Genomic DNA, 21,804 nt, shown 5'->3' with positions numbered 1-21,804 from the left:
CGTCTTGACGACGACGTGGTGACGTATCTCCGTACGTATGACGTCAGGGGTCGCCGGGCAGATGCAGTCGGAGGTGAGTGTCCCACCGGGCCGGTGTCGGTGGTGAGAAGGACCGGAGGACGTCAACCGCCATATCCGGACCTTGAGTCGTGACCCCGGGGAAAAGCGGCGCCGCTGCCCCGCGCCTCCGTGGGCTGTTACCGACAGCGGCGGGTTTTTCTTTTTCGAAAAAAGTGCTGTTAAGATGACAGGTGCTAGCGTGGCTAGCCGTTAAACTAAGTGTTTTAAGGTTTACCTGCTTACTCGATAATTCGTCTTGGCAGCCCAACTTTTGCTGTCATAATTACTGAATGTAACCTTAACTACCACCTAATCTGACAGCTAGGTTAGGATCACATGTAGTAGCGGTGTAGTGTAGTAACTGATAGCTAAGCTAGCAACCACACTGAAAATGACTCGTACCGACGGTGTAGCATGTGTAGCATGTGTAGCTACTAGTCAAGACAGAAAATCACATTTACCGCCGGTGTAGTGTTTACAGCCACTATGTTGGCGGAGAATATTCGGAATAAAGAGCTAAATGAGATGATTCGTGAAGTTCTTCAGGCACTCGGGCTGGTTCTACGTTAGGAACTGGAACATTGAGGCAGTTCGGTGTGTTTTACTGCTCGGGTGTAAGAGGAACTAAAGTACAACCGAATGTAAACAAGAACTCGGTGAACGAGGAGCATGTAAAGTACAGAAAGGTTTTGCAGATTAACATCAAGCAATGGATGGGCAAACTTATTGATTTGATGAATAAAGTGCTTCGAATGGGAGTATTCTCCAACACTACTCCTTTTTGTCTTGTTGCCTTGTCCACCGTTTGAATAGCTGACTTTGTTTCTTCCCACAACCTTTCATTTTACGGGAGCATTAAAAGGTTTCCTAACAACCATAAAACATTACACTGACTTTGCGCCTTTTGTTTTCCTGCTGTGCCGCTCTGTGGTTTAAGGAATGAGATATTTTGTCATTACACATTTCCAGAGTAACTTCAAGTGTGGCATGGTCATTTAATCCAATCTGGTGGGAAGTGATGGGCATTCAGGAATAAAAGTAATCAACAGACTGAGTATTCCCACGGTTATATGAAACGTCTCGGATATTTGTCAAATGCTCTTGTGCGTGATCCTAATAATCGAGAGGGTGCCCATCCTGCCGCGTTCCTTGTACCTTTTCCATCCAGCTGCAAACATGCGCGCTGTCTCAGCCCCAAAACAACCGGCCCATCAGTGGAAGACTCAAAGCGATCCTCCAGTTGCCATTCATGCTAAGGTCATGCAACGATTATCCCTGTGGCTACTTGGAAAAGAAGAAATGAAGATAGTTGGTGTGAAAGGAGCATTCAGAGAACAGGGTTAGATGGAGAAGGTCGATTCACTGTGGCGACCCCTGAGGGGAAAAGAATATCTGTGACCATTTGATGGCGCCAGGCCCGTCCATGTGATTTCAAGGGTGGTCTCGTAAGGTGGTCATGACTTGTGGCGACGGGCGTAACGCTTGAGGCTTCACTGGCGTGACAATCTGCTGGCGAGCACACTCCAAGAGAATCCGAGAAGTCACAGTGGTCTGATATCATAGCTGGGTGTAAATGACTAAATGGCATTTAGCATACAGTTAGTTGACATTAAAACTTGGGATGGGGGGGTAGACTTGTGTCATTTTAATCACCTGTACCAAAGTTCAATGGGTATTTTTGCAGTAGCTCTGGTTCTGGAGACGACAAGCAATGAAACAACAACGGTGCGATCACATTTTGACCTTCCACGCCCTCTGTCTGTGAGAACTAATTGGATCCTTCCACATCAGGACACTGTATACGAAATGTCTTCGCTGTAAGACGGCCTACACGACATGACATTTGAGGTTTTCAAGATGAATCAAATTTGCTTTTCTGATTGCAGATTTTAAGCTCATTTTTTGTTGCTATTTAGCGATTATTCAAGACGTTTGTGTGAGATTTGTTTTTGCCTGTTTCATGGTTTCATGACATTTTTAGCTAATGACATTTGGACTTCTTTTTCTGCAATTACATGATTTTTATTTATCCTAGTTGTGTATTCCCTCAAGCTCAGGCAGGGGGGGTTACACATCTTCCTACCCCAGTAGGACATAAATGTTCGGTTTATTGTCATGTGAACGTGTGCGGAAATCTGTCAACCTCTCGTATTGTCGAGAAAGAAGCTGCGGAATAAAACCTTGACAAAGCGTCTATTAGCAGCACAATGCAGCTGAGAGGCACCTTATAATTCAGGCGGCAGGAAGTCAACAGCTTACGGCATTAAGACGTGGCAAGTGGTTCCAGAGAATTCCGGCCAGCCTCCGTCTTCCATTAGCTGCCCACAATAGGAGCTAATGTGCTAGGGGCCGAATGGCGCTGCCTCCATCAGCCGATATCTCGGGCCGCTCCTATCAGCAGGCACAAATGAGCTGCTCCAGTGGAGATACTGCAGAGGTTAAATGCAAATGTGTCAGAAACCGCAATCTGATGGGAACGTGGCCTTTTGTGCTGCGGTGCGACAGTCTGCTGCTCAGTAATGTGAAATATGAAAATGAGATGAGGCGGTAGATCCGTTCTGACCTTCTGCCCTCCAAATGGAGACAGAGTTGGTCGTGCCCTTCCAAAGTTTAGCTGGTCCTACAGGAGAACGAACTGATGACCTTCCTATCAAAATTCTGATGGCAGTTGGACAAACATCAGACTGAGGTCTCTCAGTGAAAAGAGGTCCATTTCATCCCAAACACATCGAGTTATGACCGTTGAATCTGTCAGCGATACGAACGAGCCGCGCGGGAATCTAACCGTGCTGTCGTGGTGCTCCAGGCCTCCACGCCCCCGAACCTCCTGCTCCTGGAGCCTTTTTATGGCGGCTCTCATCGGCAGCTGGTGGACCTGCTGAAGACCCATCTGGAGGGGAGCCTGGTCTTCACGCTGCCGGCCAAAAAGTGGCACTGGAGAGCCAGGACAGCCGCTCTGCACTTCAGCCAGGCCATACCTGCCAGCGCCTCTTACAGGTGAGACCCAGCAGCTCTCCGGTTTCACAGTTCCATGGCTGGTGGGCTCAGGGCTCTGATTATCTTGGAGCTTCATGAAGGCATCTTATCTCAGAATTCTCTCATTCACATCAGGATCCTTTGGTCGTTTTCCAGAGTCCTGTTCTGCAGCTCAGTCCTAAACCTGTGTGAGCTGGTGGCTCTGAGACCGGACCTGGCCCGGCTCAAGAAGGTCCTGTACTTCCACGAGAACCAGCTGGTCTATCCCGTCCGCAAGGAACAGGAGAGGGACTTCCAGTATGGTTACAACCAGATTCTGTCATGGTAAAGTTCACTCCTTCAACGTCCTGTCTGTACCAGCACTCCCAGCGGGGTATGGCGTCACAAATCGGTGTTTTACGTACATTTCAGTAATCAGGTACTGCAGTAGTTACAGTAAAGAAGGTCTCCTCACGGCTCAGTCGGTCATCTGGGTGAGGTGATGTCTTCGTCACTCAGGAGATGGTGAGTCCTGAACGGACGGGAGCTTGATGGTGTCCTTAATTATATGTATATATACAATCTGCAGAAGGTTCCTGGAAGCCATAAAATATTGCACTCGGTGATCGGTTTAAGGGTCAGGCAGGTTAAAGGTCAACCACAGTCGGAGATGTTTTGTGTTGAAAAGTAAGACATGTTCCTTAACCGGTCCCCTGGAAAAGCTGAAGGACCTACCCTCATGGTCCAGAGCTCTTCTGTTGTCCAGAATCATCAAACTGACCAGAATCAGAATCTGAAAACTATTTATCCCCGATGCAGCTGATTTCCAATCAGCTGATTATTGACCTTTGACCTCCGCAGCATGGTGGCCGACCAGGTGGTCTTTAACTCTGCCTTCAACATGGACTCGTTCCTCTCCACCATCTCCACCTTCATGAAGAAGATCCCAGACCACCGCCCCCAAAATCTGGAGTCACAGATCCGACCCAAGTGTTCGGTGTTGTCTTATCCGGTCCAGTTTCCCAACATCAACAGGTCAGTGGTCCCAGCAGATTCACCCCAGGTTCTGCTGGTCCCTCGGTCCCGTTCCGTCCATCATGATGGACCACTGTGGTGCCGCATCACTGACCACTCAGGTCACTTACCCGAAGCTAACTAGCTCCTTGAAACATCAGCATCTGGTCCGAATGGAGTCTTGAGATAAAAGTACAGTCAAAATATTCCAACGCACACACACACACACACACACACACACACACACACACACACACACACACACACACTAGCGCTGATCCAGGACCAGCCTGACTGCTGACCTGGTCCTGGACAGACCTTGGACAGCCCACGGGCACCATGTGGCCCGAATCCTCCGAAGACCTGATCTCTAAAATCTGTGCGGTGATTAATTGAGCGGCTGATAAGCAGGAAGTCTAATCACGGCCAGATGAAAACAGCTGCCGCCATCTTCCCTGTGATGTCATGATGCTAATCCCCCCCGAGGTGCAGGACCTATTTCACTCCCAGAGACCACACACACACACACACACACACACACACACACACACATTCCTGTGAGTGGAAGCTATGCTGTCAGTGAACAGGCTGCTAGAGCAGATGTTGCTCCAAGTTTAGAATGAAATGTTTTTAAGATAACAAATTCTAACCCTCGAAGAATCATTTTTTTATATTTCTGCTGTAAAAGTGTCGCCACCGCTCGAGTCCTTTTGGCCAGCCGGTCACCGTCACTTAGTTAACTGTATTTCTCAGCTCCTCTGTGATTGTTGTTCAGGTTGCTGCCAAAACACAAACTCCTCAAAGGCATCGTCTCCGGTCCTCCTGCTGCCGGGCCTTCAGACCAGGAGGGTCCAGAGGGTGCAGTCGGGGTTCCCCTGCACATCGTCTGGCCTCACCGGTGGTGAGTTGTTGTTCGGTCCGTCTGCTTCCAGGTGTGTGTGTGTATGTATGTGTGTGTGTGCGCGCGCGCCCGCCCAGGTGTGTGTCGTAGTAGCCACGTGTCAGATGTTTGTGTCTGTTGCCCAGAAGTCCTCTCCTGGACCACAGCCACACCACGGCTGTGGTTCGGTCCAACACCTCCTCTGGTGTGTAGATCGTGCAAAGGCTGCGTTTACCGTGAGAATCTGCCTCCATCATCTGGACGTTGGCCGTGAAAAACATGTTTTAAAATGGGATTATGTGTGTGCGTGTGTGTGTGTGCGACGCTGCTGTGTTTTCCACCTTCTCTGATATCAGTGACAAAAGTAATCTGCTCTGAACTGAGCAAAACACAGATGGATTACGGCGGCGACATGCGGGCGGCTTTTATTCTGCCTGAAATTAGGATTTACAGCGAGCGGCGCCCGCTAATCCTGCGATTGGAGCTTCGCCTCCATCTCATCTCTTTTTGTCGCAGTGTTTAATCTGTGTGTGGCCCCGATCCTCAGATTACAGGACGTCTTATTGCAGGCGGGGGTGGGGGGGACAGCTGTTTCCAGGTGAACACCGGGGGGGGGCTAGCTTTACCTCCATGTGTGTGTGTGTGTGTGTGTGTGTGTGTGAGAGAGAGGTCCACAATCCTGCAGTTGGCATCTGGTTAGAGGAGCTGAGCTTTGATTGGCCCGTCAGTGATGGAATGAATATGTGCAGTTTGACACATGAAGCCTCTGACTTCACTTCCTGTGTGTGTCTGCCGACTGATTGTTGTTTCAGGGAACATGACAAAAACCCAGACCTCTTCTTTTCAACGATGAAGAAGCTGCAGGACAAACAACTGGACTTTCACCTGTCCGTGATCGGAGAGACTTTTACTGACGTTCCAGGTGACACACACACACACACACACACACACACACACACACACACACAATAGACACATTTCTAATGTACATGTACAAATGTGATATACAAGCTTATATACACAAAAAACACACTCATCCCATATAAGATGCCTAATATGCCTACACACACACACACACACACACACACATCGGCTCATCTGATGTATTCACACAAACAACCACACATATTTGATATAGTCAGACATGTGTGATCATCTGACGGCTTCATACATTTCTGCTACACACACACCGGTCGATAAACAGCTGTTTCACACATGCACTTGGTGCGACAACAGCACACACACCGACACTTCCTGTGCGAGCGGCGGTGTGTTTGCTCTGACCGCAGGACGGCGTGGCGTTCCTCCCAGGTCGCCAGGCGGCCACAGCTCCATCCTCAGAGAAGGGGTTATAGGTGGTCAAAGGTGGTCCTCTTCTCTTCTTCTGCCAGGCAGGTGATGTTGTTGTGATGTTTTAGAGGAACTAAGGTCTTGATGAGCGTTGGTGGCCAATCGTACCACAGCTGAGGAACGCCCACCGCAGCGCAAACAACCATAGTGACGGCCACAGCGAAGAAACATCTTCTCCTGGGTATGACGGACCCGCGGTGCAATCTTCTCCGCCTCGATAGACGGCCACCTTCATCACCGCACTGGTGTCCTCTGACCTCCAATGTCTGGTGACTTCCCTGCACAGAACAATACTTCTACCAGCAATGTAACTTGGGTTGAGCTCTGTGGGTGAGGCTTAAAGGTGACCATCATTGAAGACCATGAATGTTCAACCACATCAAGAGTCCATCATCAATTGGTTGAAGAGTCAGACGTTTGAACCAGCAGGAGGTGGCAGAGGTCCTGTAGAAGGTCCAGCCATGATGTTTGAACCAGCGGGAGGTGGCAGAGGTCCTGTAGAAGGTCCAGCCATGATGTTTGAACCAGCGGGAGGTGGCAGAGGTCCTGTAGAAGGTCCAGCCATGATGTTTGAACCAGCGGGAGGTGGCAGAGGTCCTGCAGAAGGTCCAGCCATGATGTTTGAACCAGCGGGAGGTGGCAGAGGTCCTGTGGAATTGTAGTCCCCAACCTTTTTATCACCGCGGACCAGGGGAAACATGTAGATTGTTTATATTGCGACTACAGTAATAAACGTGAATCCACTGTGTGCTCGTATGCAACTTCATTAGCAACTTACTCCTAACATTTCTCCAACAACAGAGCATGAGGCTTCATTGCCTCATTGCCACATATTATGCAGAGGCTCCAGCCATGATGTTTGATGTTCCAGTGTCCCCCTCCTTCTTCTACTGTGGTTGCAGATGTCTTCTCAGAGTCGCGGCACCAGCTGGAGGCCCACATCGTGACGTGGGGCTTCCTGCCGGACCGAGAGGACTACCTGAGGGTGCTGTGTCAGGCCGACGTGGTCGTCTCCACCGCCTCTCACGAGTTCTTCGGCGTGTCGATGTGAGCTCCTCTTCTTCTGTGCTCCTTCTGCTGCCGGTTGAAGAGATGCTGAAAGCCAAAAAGGGACGAATCTGACCGCCGGCCGCATCAAAGAGTCTGTCAGGTGGTCACCAACCAATCAAAGGGCTCCGTTCTCTGAGCCAATCAAACGCAACGCCGGCAGCGCAGCCTCTGATCCACACCTGCTTCATGTGTTAGGCCTGAATTATTCATCTGAGCTGGGCCTCTGATCAGTGGCGTCCACCAGCTGGAAGAACCTGAGGTCTGGAGGTGGACTGAGACTGAGCCGGGCGTCAGAACCTCTGAGCCTCTGCGGAGAAATCAAATGGTTCTTGAGAAGAAAAGCCTAATGACGACTCTTTAGTGAACAGGAGGAAATTCAAGCTTCTCGTTTGTTTGACTTTTCCTCCTTGAACTTCCTCCCAGCACGGTAGCTCTACGTGCTACACGGTGCTGATAACAACCACCAATCAGAGCACAGCTTGTTAGTCGCTCAGATGATCTGGTGACCAACCACTGAGCTTGGGATCGAACAGCACTGATCCCTCCATGTAGTTCTCCAGTCACTGAAGGTAGGAAGGTGGCCTTCTGAAGACGCGTCCATGTCAATTGTTCTGTCTTGTAGGTTGGAGGCCGTCCACTGCGGCTGCTTCCCCCTGTGTCCCAACGCATTGGTCTACCCCGAGATCTTTCCAGGTATGAAGACCCCTGTGACCTGGTCTTTTCTCCATCTGTGGCTGCTGAGTGTGTCCTGTCTTCTGCAGAGGAGCACCTCTATTCCACACCTGAGCAGCTCTGCAAGAAGCTGCAGCGTCTGTGCAGGAGGCCTGACGTCGCCCGGCGACACGTCACCAAGGTAACAGACAGCTCACGTGGAGCCTTGGCCCGCGCTCACGCTAGGCTAACCGTGAGCAGTTAGCCTAGCAGTTAGCAGCGGCAGTCGGCTCCTGCGTCTACCCGGCTTCAGATCAGCTTCCTGGTCCGTTTGGTTTTGCATCAAATGCCAGTTATTGGTCTGAATCGTTTGTGACGATGGTCTTTGCCCGGCTTCTGGGTCTTTGTAGCGTTAACTTGTCCTCCGCCCCTGCAGGTGGACACCTCCATCTACTCCTGGGAGGTCCTGCAGCAGCCGTTCAGGAGCCTGCTGTCCACCAGCAGCCTCTGAATGCAGAGGCCGTCACTCAGCACCAAAAGCTGTCCCTAGTACTGTGCACGTGTGTGTGTGTGTGTGTGTGTGTGTGTGTGTGTGTGTGTGTGTGTGTGTGTGTGCGCGCGCCCTTGCAATCAGGTCTACTTCTTGGACACACAAAGGCGGGAAATGACATCATCAGGGGGATTGCATGGAGGTGTTTTCCTCTCAAGGAAGAACGGGGGGACAAATAAAAATGAGGAGGAAAAAACCAAAGCATTTGATTGTCTGTGCAGGAGGAACTCCATGTGAGGGTTCGGGATTAAAACACAAACGTTTGTGTGTGGAAACAGTGTTCGATCAGTAATTTGCATCAAATACTTTGAACGTATTGTTGGTCTGAATGCAGCGAATCCAGGAACCCGGGGTTGGAGAAAACCTGAGAGCGGTAATTTTAAGTGACTTCCAGCTGGACAGCCGTTTCGACATCATCCTATCCTTTGACATGAAATTGGGAAACACAGAGGCCCTCCGCGACCTTGAAGGTCACAAAGATTCATCGCCTGATACGGGATGACGTCAGAGGAGAAGACGTTTGGAGCTCTGACCGTTGGATCATCATCAGACAGCGGTCGGGAGAAGTCCTGCCTCCCGGAGAAGAATCTCATGTGCACGTATCAGCCTGAGAGTGCAAGCAGGCCGGGGAGAACTTGGGAAACCTGGGAGGAGAACTTGGGAAACCTGGGAGGAGAACATGAGAACCCTTCCTGCCGTGGGCGTGGGTCTCCCCCGGCGAACCCTGACGTCTTCTTCAGTCCCAAATGTAAATGCTCTTACCATTAAATCATGATGAAATGAAAATGAAAAATATATATTCCCACATGGAGGAGTTTTAAACTCAACTGGATTGGACTTCAGTTGAGGGAACCTGGCATGGAGGCCATCCGTGATCCACACACACACGCTCAGATGTTTAATGTCGAAGTTCCGAGTAACCAGCAGCACCAACGTCGCCGCCGCCTTGATTTACTTTGGGCCTCCAGCAGGAGCAGCGGCGAGCGGCTGCTAGACAGGACAAAGATGGCGGCCAGACCTGAACCCAGGTGGGGTCTTCAGTCCTTCACGTTCCCGGAGAGACTCTGACATTCAAACGCAAAAATGATGAGGCGGCGAAGAAGATCCGCCCAGGGTTTGGCTGCTGAACGCCCGGCCGACTCTCACGGGACGCCGACCGCATTCAGACCTTCACGCCTGGCGTCCCGACTGAGTTGGTCCCGGTCGTTTTGCAGGACGCAGGTTCGGGACTTCCCTCTCCGTTTTCTCGGACGGCCGAGCTGGTTTCAGACGGGCTTCCGCCGATCGGCTTCCGCTTCCCTCTCCTGGCTGAGATCACGGCTCAGACCTTTGAGCCGAACGGATCTGGAGCTCCCGAAACAAACGGGTTCCTCTGGCCGTTCAGGTGTCGGACCTCAAATATGGACTTGTTCTTTCCGTTTGTTGAGAAATCTAGCTCAAACCTCCCGACGTTCTCCTCTTCTGGGGAGGAACGAAGGACAAACACCTCGTGATCTTTACCGCCTCTGGTGTCCGAATCCTTGCGCTCCCACCGGAGCGGGTCGGTTTACAGAAACGCAATCGTAAAGTTGTTTGTTGGAAAGGAACTTGAAGAAAATGGAAGATGGAATAAACTGAAAGTAGGCGAAGGAAATTGGAGCTCCTCAAACATCTGTTTGAGGTTGAGGTGCCGCTGCGTGGACCTCGGCGTGTTCAGAGTCTGGACCCTGAGGAGCAGCAGCTCAGTGGCCATCTGTGAAGGTCAGAACCTCCACGGGTCGTTCAAGTCCGGCCTTCGAACCGTCGAAGGTCTCCGACACGCGGCAGAGGAACCGTTCCCGTCCAAACTCGGAGAGCATCGTGACCCTGCAGCCGAGCGGAAGGTCAGCGTGAAAACCAGGGAGAAACGTCTAATCCGGACCTTCACCCGCAGACTAATAATGTTTTTGTCCGGAGGACGAATTAATGGCGAGTTTCCGTGCTAATTTTAACTCTAATCCCGGCGTTGATTGACAGGGTGTCAGACCTCAAAATAGCCGTGCACTCGAGTGTCCGTGCCGCTTGGATTATTTAAGATTATGTTGTAATTCCCGTTTTAATCTTCCCTGCATTAAGATTGCGGAGTCGCACTCTGCGATGAAGTGTCTAAAGCGTTTGATGAGATCTGGAAATCCTGCCGCTCGGCTCCTCTCATGGAAACTTCTCCAGATGAATTGATCATCAGGTTCTGTCAGATTAAGTCTGCGGAGGAATCCGCGGCAAACCCCAGAAATTAATCTGCGCTCTTCTCTTTTCAAGAAGAAAGCACTTTGACCTGGTTTCATCGCCCTGGTTGAATCCAGAGGAGCTTCTGCAGGGCCGCGCCGGGACCCGCTGAGCAGAACATTCACAAGATCTAGAGCCAGGTTCTGGATCGCGACGCGACCCCGAGCGGGCGGAGGCTCCGCCCCCGGCCGAGGATCCGGTCCTGGTCCGGTGGATCTCTGTGTTTCCGTCACGCCGCGGGTCAGATGCGGGTCGACCCGAAACCCAAAGATATTTCTGAGCGGCCGCTCTGCTCTCCGAGGTTCTCCTCCTCGCCGTCCGGACGCTGCTGCCGACACGCGTCTGTTTCCCGTTGGCGTCGGGTGACGGCTCGTCCCAGAAACCCGATCCTCCGGAGTCACAGGTCCGAGGCCCGTGTTTGTTCAGCTGAGGTCCCGCCTCCTGGAGCCGCCGCGCTCCGACTGACGGAAACCGCCGCGGCCTCGGGAACGGGCGGTAACAGGACGCCGTGCAAACACTCTCGGGTTCGCCGTGGAAACAGTGACGTTTCCGTGGAAACAAAGAGACGATCGAAGGTTCCCGAGTCGCTGGAAAGAAAAAAACATCTCGGACAAACGGCTTCTTCTGGAGCCTCTTCATCTTTAGGTTGTCACTTCAGGGCCCCGTCCTTCTTGTGATGCGTGATCGCCATGGAAACCCGTGACTTCCTCTTCCGGAGGGAGACTCGTCTCCGTGGCGTCGACTCGACGTTCCTCCGACTCGTCCGTCCGGTATCTCAGATTCGGTCTGAAACATGAACCTTCTTCTCAGAAACACCTTCTTCAAGTATCTTCTCTCTTCTTTTCACTTCCCTTTTGTTGTTCTTTTTTTTTATTTCAATTGCTGCTGAATCTATGTTGTCTTCTCATCTTCCCAGTGGTTTTTCAAGAGGGTTTAGTTTGAGGGACGTTTCCCTTATTCTCAATATTTGATGTTGAGTGTGACTGAGCAGCTCCTTCAAATATGAAGGAAGAATCCAGTTGGGACAGAAAAGCTGGAGGTCTTCGTGAGTTTTAGCGGAGCGAGTTCCAGGAGGAGAACCTTCTCTGGACCACTGAGAACCTTCGCTCGAGGAAAAGACAAAGATGTAGAACCGGAGCCGGGGTTCTCCGTGAAAACGTTTGTTTTTTTACGACGTCCAAGTAGAAGCTGTGACGTTCCAGGTGGAGAGGAGCGTCGGGCGTCACCTTCCAGGCGGTTCCAGATGATTCGGCGGCCAGACAGGAAGTTAATCTGCCGGCTGCAGCCTCATCTTCCTCCTCCAGCAGAGAAAAGGTATTTTGCGGCTGAAAGCTGCTTAGTGGACTTTAATTTGGTTCTTGAGGGAAACAGTGACGGTGGAGGATTTACTCCCTGATTGACTCACAGATTACTCTTTAAAACAACTTTTCTTCTGACGGACCTGACGCCCGTCCATCTGTCCGCCCGTCCTCCTCGCCCCGGTCATCCTCGCCTCTCCCAAAGGAAACCTTCGGGACAGGAGACGTCACACGTTCCCTCGCTCATGTTCACCCTCCAAACGCAGTATTCCTGCAGTACGCTGTGTGTGTGTGTGTATACCGTATACAGTATACAGTGTACAATCTACTCTCTACTCTATGCAGTCTACGGTGTACAGTGTAGTGTGTATTGTTTACAGTATACTGTGTACAGTGTAGTGTGTACTGTGAACAGTGTAGTGTGTACAGTACACAGTATACTGTGTACAGTATACTGTGTACAGTGTACTGTGTACAGTGTAGTGTGTACTGCGTACAGTGTACTGTGTACAGTGTAGTGTGTACTGCGTACAGTGTAGTGTGTACTGTACACAGTATACTGTGCACCATTTCACTGTTTTTTCCTTTTTCTTTTCCCTCCCTTTCAGTGTTTTTCTTTTCTTTCTTACATTCTGTTTTCATTTTTACTGTTTTCTGTCTTCTTTCTTCTTTTCTTCGCCGTTTCAACTCCACTTTCTTTCTTGTGGTTGTGTGTGTGGTCGTGTGTGTGTGTGTGTGTCTTTGCATGTGTGTGCGTTTGGCGTTAAAGCGATGCAGAAGGTCCCACAGTGCACTGAGCTCCTCCGCCTTCCTCTTCTTCTGCAGAACTACATCCCACCGGCTTGTCAGTCTGGCTCCTGCTCGGTGTCCTGCTTGCTCTCCGCGTTCCTCGACCTTCCTTTCTTCTTTCTGAACGTATGTTTGCTTCCAGAGTTAAGAGTTCGGCGCTCCACACCTTCTGCTTCAACTGTGGCCGGTCCGATCAAACTATGATCCATAACCGCCCACTACGGTATTGATATTTACTTCATTTCATTGCGGCTCAGCAAAAATGCATGTCCCTGTTTGTGTCCAAGGTGACGGAACCCGGCTCGACGGGAAGAGCCTTCAGACGACGGGCGCCGGTTCCGCCATCCGAGCGCCACGGCCGGGGTCAGGGTGCCGTTCGGGGCTGCGACGTCTTCTCACTTCTGCACCATTTCTGACTCGTTTTCTTTTTTGACTTTTTTTTTTTTAAATTCATTCCGTCATTTTCCGTAAATATATGGGCTTTTGATGTTGTCATCATCTTTGTTCCACCTTACATTTTTAATATTCTTATGAAATGCCCGACCGATTTCGGTTTCAAAATGGCCATCTTGTTCATCTTGTTCATCTTGAACGGAAAGCATTTTTCTGACTGTATACAAACGAGCTCTCGGCAGGTCTGAAGGCGGCTCTGCTGTTCAACTGAAGGAGAGCGGCGCCTCCCACAGGACAGCCTGAGCCCAGCAGTCTTGGAGCAGAAACACATCATCGCAAGGATCGCAAAGGCCATCGCAGAATTCACTTTCACTCTTCCTGATGACTATTTGGTGGCTGAACGTTTTTGAACCGCCGTGCTTTCGATAACTTTGGGTCAAAACAACCAAAACAAATGTGAAGGAGAGTTTTCGTGTCTAACTAGTAACTTGGGACCCGTGACGAGAGGCTCGAGCGCTGAGCAGGACATCGAAGAGGGGAAACATAGAAGAAGCAGAAGGCCGTGATTGTAGTGCTGAAATCATGCTTTATCAAATCATTAATACATAAACCTCGAGGAGGATGAAAAGTTCTACATCAACAGATCACATAACTCCAAGTGCAGGGAAAACTTTTCTTCTCCGTTCTTACACAGCAGGTGGAGTCACCGTGACAAAGAAGACCCTGGCTAGTGACGAATCCTCTAAAAACTACAAACACTCGCACGCCAACACGCAAACACACTACTAGCTATCCTCCAAGAGATGGCGCTGCGTCCGCACAGCAGAGCCGGCGGTGGCTTCCCTTCGTCCGTGGCCAGGAGATGTTGAGCTCGCGAAGCCAATCCAGCCGTCCTGTGCCAGAAACAGCGCTCTTTTTTTTTTTTTCCAATGAGCTAATGGCTGAGAGCGCAGGCCGCTCGCACTCTCAGCCGGTCATCAACATGGTGGTACGACGCAGTCGGTTGGAGCTCAAGGCCTCATCGTCCTGCTTGCATGAGGGTAATGCAAACAGCACTCAGGGTCTTGAACTCACGCTTCACAGGAAACTGTCATTTTCTACCCAGACAAAAAGCTAGTCTTTTTTTTACCGGGTTAAAAACGTCGGCGGGGAGCCTCTCTACCCGCCGAGGACAATCTTGAACTTCAACGTGGCGTTGAGGCGCAGGGTTTAGTTTCTCGCTTTGACAGGGTATTCGTTCCGGGAGGAACTTTCTCCTGTGAAATTAACTTGTTTTCTTTTGTTTCAGTTCATATTATTGTCATAAATAACAATGCATACATTTTCCATAACCGTTCAGTTCGGCTATATACATTATGTACATGTCAAAGAAAAGTCAGTTATCCAATATGGCACATTTCACAACAACTTTAGACTTTAGTCTAGTTTGGCATAAATTAATGTCAAGTTTGGTACAAAAATAGTTCATATTTACAAGAACAGAGATCTTCATCATGTAGGTTATGGCTGCTAATTAGCTAAAAAAAAGATCCCGCTGGGAAATAGGGATTAAAACCTAATTCGTCAGAATTTTTACAGGGACCGAATGTGAATGTTAATGCTGTCCCCTGACCCGCTAGGGCTGTTTGGTGCCGTCCTCCCTTTTCGCTCCCACTCAGAGCCTGTCGATGAGACACATGTCAGATTCCTTGTTCTTACCTGGCAATACTGAAAATGCTCACTCAATTTCCACAGTAGGTTACCTCTCCTCTTTCCACGACATTGCAGACTTGGGGTCCCTGTCTTCACAACAGAGGTGTGGGGGATTTAGCCGTCGGAGATTTGGGTGTCGGGGATTTGGGTGTCGGGGATTTGGGCGTCGGAGATTTGGGCGTCGGAGATTTGGGCGTCGGGGATTTTGGCGTCGGGGACTTCGGTGAGACCGGGGATTTGACTCTCTGAGGCGACTTGAGCTCGGGGGATACGACTCTCGCCGGCGATTTGACTGGCTCAGGGGACTTGGCCTCTGGAGATGTTACTCTCGGAGGAGCGACTACTTTTTCTTTGGACTCAGACTTGCGAACAGTTAGAGTGAAATGAGCTTCTTGTTTGCCACCATCATTTTCTACTTGCAGAGAGTAGTTCCCTTCATCGCACGCCTCGACTGTGGAGATCTCGAAGGAGGAGTTGTACTGTGTGGAGACGATGTGGTGTCGGGCTGACGAACCCACTTTTTCTCTCTCATGAAGCCATTTGAAAGAGGGTGCCGGCTCGCCGTCGACATCGCATTCAAATCTGACGAGAGCGCCCTCTTCCACTGTCAGAGACTGGGGTTTGGTGAGGATTTTGGCAGGTACACTTGCCTTCACCGCTGTCTTCTGAACCACAATGGTAGTTTCCTTCACCGTCTGAGTTACTCTCGTCTCCCGAGAAGTTGATGACGAGACATGGTACACCTCTGACAGGGTCATTTCTGGAAGATGGGCAGAGGGAGGTTCCTTGTCCCTGCGAAGTGAGGAAAAGGCTGCAAACTCCGCTGTTGCTACATCCAAAGTTGCATAGTCAGAAGTCTCCCCCTTGCTGTTCCTGCAGACCACACGGTACGTTCCTGCATCTTCTGTCATACAATTGATGATCTGAAGAGTTAAGACACCACTGATGTTGGTCATGTGGTATTTGCTGCTTTGATGGATCTCCTTGCCGTTGAAGAACCACTTCACCTCGGGCTCGGGCTTGGCCTGGACATTCAAAGTGAACTTTGTGTTCGAGCCGCTGGGAACACGATGAGACCTCATCCTGATGGTGATGCGTGGGATGTGGTCAAGACTGAAAGGAGCCTGGGTCACCACCTCCACCTTTTTCTCCACTGATCTTCTCTCTGATCTCAGAGTCTGCTTCCTCTCCTCATACCTGGACATGAAGTCCACTCTTGGCATAGTCACTTCTGTTTTGATGGCTTTCTCTGGGGTCGTCTGTCTCTTCTCGGGTTCCGGCATCGGGCGCTTCATGATTGGTTTGGTGAGATATTCTGAAGTGAAAGCTGTTAAGTGCTCTGATTCGATGTCCTCTGAGACCTTTGCGACAGAAACCTTGGTTTCCTTTTTGGAGCTTCGGGTCCTCTCCTCAAACTCGATGCGTTTGAGCTCACTCTTATAGGAGGAGATCCTCTGAGCGGTGGAATGTGGCCGCAGGAGCTCCTGATCTTCTCTCTCTTCATACACTCGCGACTTCTGCCTGGGAGGCTTGTGTGTGGCTTTGTCGTGACGCTGGCGGAGCTCGACGAAACTTGGGCCGGCTTCGTATTTGGATGGTATCCTGTAGGAGTCGTATCTGCAGACATCCTCTCCCTCTTCATCATCACTGTAGGCTCTTCTAGGAGATGAGGGACGCAGAGCTGACAGCTCAAAGCGAACAGGGCTGAGGCTGGGTGGGGAAGCAGAGTAACCCAGCTCCAGCTCCTCCTCCAGGCGGAGCCTCTCCTCCTCAGTCCTCTTCATGGACAGATACTCATTCACGGGGAGCAGAAGCTCCTCATCGGACAGGTCGCCCAGTGACCGTCTTCGTAGCCTGTAGTAGGCGTCCATCTCCGGGGAAGGAGTGCGTTGCCTCGCTGGCCGAACGGTCTCCAAATCATCCTTTGTCATAGAAAGGAGATGCCACCTCGGCTTGTACTGGTCCTTGATCCTGATGGGCACCTCGTAGAACTGCTCCCACCTGGAGAGACGGATGCGCTTCATCCTCTTTTGCTTGATCTTTTCCATTGGCTCGGGGAACTCATACTGATCCCGTAACTTCTTGTACCACTTCATGTCAGAAAGTGGCTTGAAATGTTTTATTTCCACATCCTCTTCGAGAGCTGCCGGGTTGACGACCCGAGGAGCTGGGACAACGTAGGGCATACGCAGCCTCTTCTCATCCGCCCTCTTCTTTCTCTCTTCTTTTTCCTTCTGTATTTCTGCCTCGGTCTTCTGGCCCTTCTTGGTGGTCACTGCAGGTTTAAACATGGTGGCTGCTTCCCGGACGGCTTGAACGGCCACCGGTGGTAGTGGCATAACAACGCTGTCGGATAGAATCTGAGCCAGTCTCACCTTCTTGTTCAGTTCCTCCTTTTCAGCAACCACCTCAGTGGTTTCATATTCCTTCTTCACATGAGTGACCCGCTCTACCTTGAGTGCTGCCTGACAACTGGCAGATCCGGCAGAATTGGTAGCGGTGACTCTGTACACACCTGAATCTTCGGGGAGAGTGTCTCTCACATGCAGAATGAAATAATCCAGACCCTCGTGAATAAGCTCAATAGAGGGTCCAAAAGCGATCGGCGTGCCGTCCTTCTCCCACTTGAGTGTGGGGCGACCAGAGACCCTGATCTCAAAGCGGACATCCTGACCCTCCCTGCACTCAACGTTGACAAGAAGGCGTTTGAACATGGGCCTCAGAGTCAGGTCTGCCGGTTTAGGTCTGGGAACAACAGTCAGTCGGGCCTTGCAGCTGTCATCACCGTACCTGTTGCGGGCCACCACGCTATACTCAGCATCATCCTCATTTTCAACGCCGTGGATGATCATCTGGTACAGCCCTTTGTCACTGATGAAGGTATATTTTTTGTCATCGTGTCCAGGAATCAGCTTCTGCCCAGACTTGTGCCAAACGACACGAGGCTCAGGGTGAACGGTGATGGTGACGCTGAAACGCACGTCCTCTCCCATGTAAGCGGTGTGGTTGACCAGAGGGAGGGTGAACTCCGGCGGTTTCTGAAGCATTCTGGCCGTATCGATCCTGCGCTTCGTTCTCTTCACCACACGGGCGGTGAAGAAGTCTCGGTACTTTCTGACGCCGTGGACGAACAGCTCCGCGTAGGCGCTGTCCTCGCCGTATTCATTCACAACCTTACATCTATACGTGCCGTCGTCGGCTCTTGTGACCCCGTTGATTGTGATGACAGCAAGGCCGTCTTCATATTCAATCTGATATCTGTCGCTCGCTTCGAGCTGTCTGACACCGCAGTACCATGTCACCTCTGTAGAACTGTCATAGTTGTCGATGTTGCAGATGAACTTTGCGCTGCCTCCTTCCTTCACGACAGCGTGACCGATCAGTCCTCCATGAGGGCCGTGTTCAAATGGCGCAATCTTCACTTTGGCAACGAAGACACCGCGTTGGGACCTGATGGAGCCACCGCTGGCCACTCGGGCCGCAGAGACAACCGTGTTCCACTCTTTCCTCACCATCGCCTTGTAATACCTCTTGTGTCTGCCGGTTTGGATTGCTCGGGCACTGATCTCCTCCGCAGGCCTGGTTAGCCATGGATGTGCCAGAGCCTCGGCAGCAGTCATGCGGTGCTTGCGTTCCTTTGTCATCAGACGGTCTGTGAAGTCTAATGCTTCGACGCTGAATTGCTCAAAGGACTCGTCATCATAGCTGTAGGCTGCATTTGAAATGTTGTCAATCATCTGCTGGTTGGTTTCAGCGCTGAACGGATTGAGTCCGCTGAGGAGCACGTAAGCCAGGACGCCGACAGACCACATGTCAGTAACGCTGCTCACCATGTCACACTGATGTATCTCCGGGGCAGTGTACTCTGCAGTGGTGTACTGAATCTTGATTTGGTCTCCCGGAGTCAGGTGTCTGGACTGTCCCAGCTCGATGATTTTTACGTTAGAACTGTTTCTTGTTGTGTACACAATGTTCTCTGGCCTGATGTCAAAGTGACCATAGCTTTGAGAATGCAAGAACTCCAGCGCTGAGCAGACCTGCCTGATGTAGTTAACAATCTCACGCTCGTGTAGCTCAAATTCCGCTGTGTTCAGGCTTTCAAAGATGTCAAAACCTGATATGAAGTCGTATATCATCACGAGCTCCTCTGGGCTCTCAAAAGACTCGTGGAGAAGTAGGTAGTTGGGGTGTTTAGCCAGATTCAGTGTTGCGATTTCTTTTTTGATGATTGCTTGATCAGCACCTCTCACTTTGACAAACTTAGCCATGTAAGTCTTCTCAGAGCTTATGCTGATGCAGCGGTGCACAATACCAAACTGACCTCTGCCCAGTTCCTCTGCAATGGCATATTTGCTGTGCAAATTCTTGGCCTCAGAGTGTTGCACTCTGCCCTTGGGGACATGTCCAGAATCGTCAACCTCCCTGTCATAGAGCAGAACTCTGGATTTGTCTTCTTTTGTCATGACAGGTCCGCTCGTCTCAGACGGAGCACTTTGTCCAAACTTGTTTTCAGCAATTACTCTGAACTGATAGCTGGTTCCTCCAAAGAGATTGATGACGGTGTAGCGGGTGTCACGAGACTGAGCGACACGTTCCCACCTCTCGGCAGTTGTGGCGCACTTTTCAATGATGTAGCTGATAACCCTGCTCCCACCATCGTTGACTGGTGCCACCCAGGTCAGGGATACAGAGTCTCTGGAAACATCGCTGGCTTTGATGCCGCGCGGAGAATCGGGCACATCGGCCACATCCAGTTCCACTGTCTGCTGGTCGATGCCGAATCTGTTCTTGGCACAAACAATGTAGAACCCTGCGTCCTTTTTATCCACTCCATTGGGGAACACCAGTGAGGTGAAAGATCTTGTAACGATGACCTGGTAATGACCATTGCTGTCGATGAGGTCTTGACCCTTCTGCCAAGTGATGACAGGATCTGGTTTTCCACTGAAAGGAATCTTTATATTGATCACTTCTCCGCGCAGGGCGGGGATGGCCTCTTTGTCCTTCAGGTTCTTCGGCAGGTGGATCTTGGCAGGAACTGAGGGTGAAGAAAATAACATCGACTTGAGGTTACGGCTTCACAGATTATGTTCATACCACTTCTACCAGTCAAGTCACATTCGGAAACATACAACGGCCGTACATCGGCGAACTTACTCTCTACATCGAGGGAAACCGTTGCACAAATGGAGCCTCCTTGGTTGGTGGCCCTGATCTGGTACACAGTAGAGTCTTCATCATCAGCTTCAGAGATGACCAGTTGGTGATAGCCTCCCTTGAACTCTTGAATTTTGATCTTCTTCCCATCAGAGTGAATTTCCTTTCCCCGACGGAACCATTTAATCACCGGTTTGGGTTGTCCTGTGATCTTGCAAACAAGGGTAGCATTACTCTTGTGTTTGACACTCATGTTTCTCAGCTCCTCCTTGAATGCAGGAGCGCGGACTTCGATGGCTGCGGCTGGAACGAAAGAGGCCGTCTCCTCGCTGTAGTCACTTTTTCCACCGAGGTTCTCACACATGACCCGGAACATATGTTCTATCCCTTCAGTCAGGTGCTTGACGGAGAACACCGTCTGTTTGATTTCATCTGTTGTCACCGAAGCCCATTCGGTCCATTCCCTCTTATCCTTCTTGTGTTTCATTTCAAGACAGTAGCTCTTAATCTTGGATCCACCATCGCTCAGCGGAGGTTTCCAGGAAACCACACAGGAGTCCTTTGTGATTCCGGAAACAACTGGTGATAAAGGCGGTGAGGGTTTCTCTGTGGACAGCAACATGAGACATGTCACAAGAAATCTTTATTTATTTTACATTCATAAGACTCACTGTTTCACCTGTTCAGGTCACAGCAACTTACCCAGCTGGCTCTTGATGAGAATAGGTGAAGCAAGCTCCAGCGGCTGACTGTTGCCATAGCGATTCTGGGCATACACGCGGAAGAAGTATCCAGCGCTTTCGACGAGGTTGGGTACACGGCATGACGTGCCATTGATGGATGATGACACCAGTTCCCACTCGGCACCTTCTTTGTCCTCGCGTTTCTCTACAATGTAGTTGGTGATCATGCAGCCGCCGTCATCTTTCGGCGGCTTCCAGCTAATGATTACAGAGTTCTTTAGGAGAGCATCCAGGACGATTGGACCTTGAGGCATGTCAGGTTTGTCTGGGAACAAAGCATTATTATTGTTAGATTCGACAAAATGACTTCAATAAGTCCCCCCCTGTACATTTGCCGTGAGTGTAAGTAAGCGTACCATAGATTTCAACATTGAATGCAATGTCAGCTCGGCCAAAGTGGTTGTGTAGCCTGATCCTGTATTTGCCACCGTGAATTCTACGCTGCACATTCTTGATGACCAGGTGTGTGTAATGTTCCGTGGTCTCGATGCTGACATCTTCTGTGTTCTCCAGGGTCTTTGCTCCGTGGAGCCACATGATCTTTGGCTCCGGCCGTCCAATGTAGACGGCATGGATGCGAAGAGTTGTTCCGAGTCCAGCAAAGTAGGTGTCCTTCAGTTGGTAATCAGGATGGAAGGAAGGAGGAGCTTCCAAGACCAGCATGCCAGTCGTTTCAGCCTCTCCAGCGTCATTGATAGCTTTGCAGATATACTCTCCCTCATCTTCCTGTTGGTCGGTCATGATGGACAGTGAGTGGTTACGGCCATCTGAGCTCATCTCGTACTTGCGGGACTCAACAACCTCCTTGCCAGCATGGTACCACTTTATTTCTGGAACAGGTCTGCCGATAATCTGACACTTCATGACTGCCGGCTGTCCAAGCTTGGCGGTCACTTCATCCATTTCCTTTCTCAGGCTTGGTTTGTTTTCAACTGCCAGAAAAAGGAAAAAAGGATTATATCGGAAATTGGATAAACG

The 21,804-nt window shown here is 50.6% G+C and overlaps 2 protein-coding genes across 3 annotated transcripts in view; one reads left to right on the top strand and one right to left on the bottom strand.

Moving 5' to 3' along the window:
- Window positions 1-42: 42 nt before the first annotated feature.
- qtman (queuosine-tRNA mannosyltransferase) lies at window positions 43-8,774 on the top strand. The gene is made up of 10 exons (XM_086146027.1): window positions 43-73; window positions 2,867-3,057; window positions 3,193-3,360; window positions 3,877-4,050; window positions 4,805-4,930; window positions 5,722-5,831; window positions 7,162-7,306; window positions 7,932-8,002; window positions 8,071-8,162; window positions 8,397-8,774. Exons 1-10 carry the CDS (start codon window positions 62-64, stop codon window positions 8,469-8,471), a joined length of 1,164 nt encoding a protein of 387 aa, XP_086002153.1. The 5' UTR covers window positions 43-61; the 3' UTR covers window positions 8,472-8,774.
- Window positions 8,775-13,800: 5,026 nt separating this feature from the next.
- The window catches only part of LOC147235142 (titin-like), a 155,954-nt gene continuing 147,950 nt past the window's right edge, over window positions 13,801-21,804 (bottom strand). For both annotated transcript variants that reach the window (XM_086146018.1, XM_086146019.1), the window contains 5 exons: window positions 21,183-21,758; window positions 20,786-21,091; window positions 20,084-20,689; window positions 14,977-19,964; window positions 13,801-14,895 (listed from right to left, as the gene is read on the bottom strand). In XM_086146018.1, the coding sequence (XP_086002144.1) occupies window positions 15,019-19,964; window positions 20,084-20,689; window positions 20,786-21,091; window positions 21,183-21,758 (6,434 nt within the window). In that variant the 3' untranslated portion in view covers window positions 13,801-14,895; window positions 14,977-15,018. The remainder of the gene's footprint in view (window positions 14,896-14,976; window positions 19,965-20,083; window positions 20,690-20,785; window positions 21,092-21,182; window positions 21,759-21,804) is intronic.

Source organism: Fistularia commersonii, chromosome 4, assembly GCF_037954325.1.
Source record: "Fistularia commersonii isolate RoL2024-O1a breed Wild chromosome 4, RoL_Fcom_v1.0, whole genome shotgun sequence".
Lineage (NCBI taxonomy): Eukaryota > Metazoa > Chordata > Actinopteri > Syngnathiformes > Fistulariidae > Fistularia > Fistularia commersonii.
This window is presented reverse-complemented; position numbering and strand designations above follow the sequence as displayed.

Bases quoted from the DNA above. Each gene is read 5' to 3' on its own strand.
- qtman (XM_086146027.1), top strand. The intron at 3,058-3,192 runs GTGAGACCCAGC...GTCGTTTTCCAG, and splicing joins CCTGCCAGCGCCTCTTACAG to AGTCCTGTTCTGCAGCTCAG. The intron at 3,361-3,876 runs GTAAAGTTCACT...TGACCTCCGCAG, and splicing joins TACAACCAGATTCTGTCATG to CATGGTGGCCGACCAGGTGG.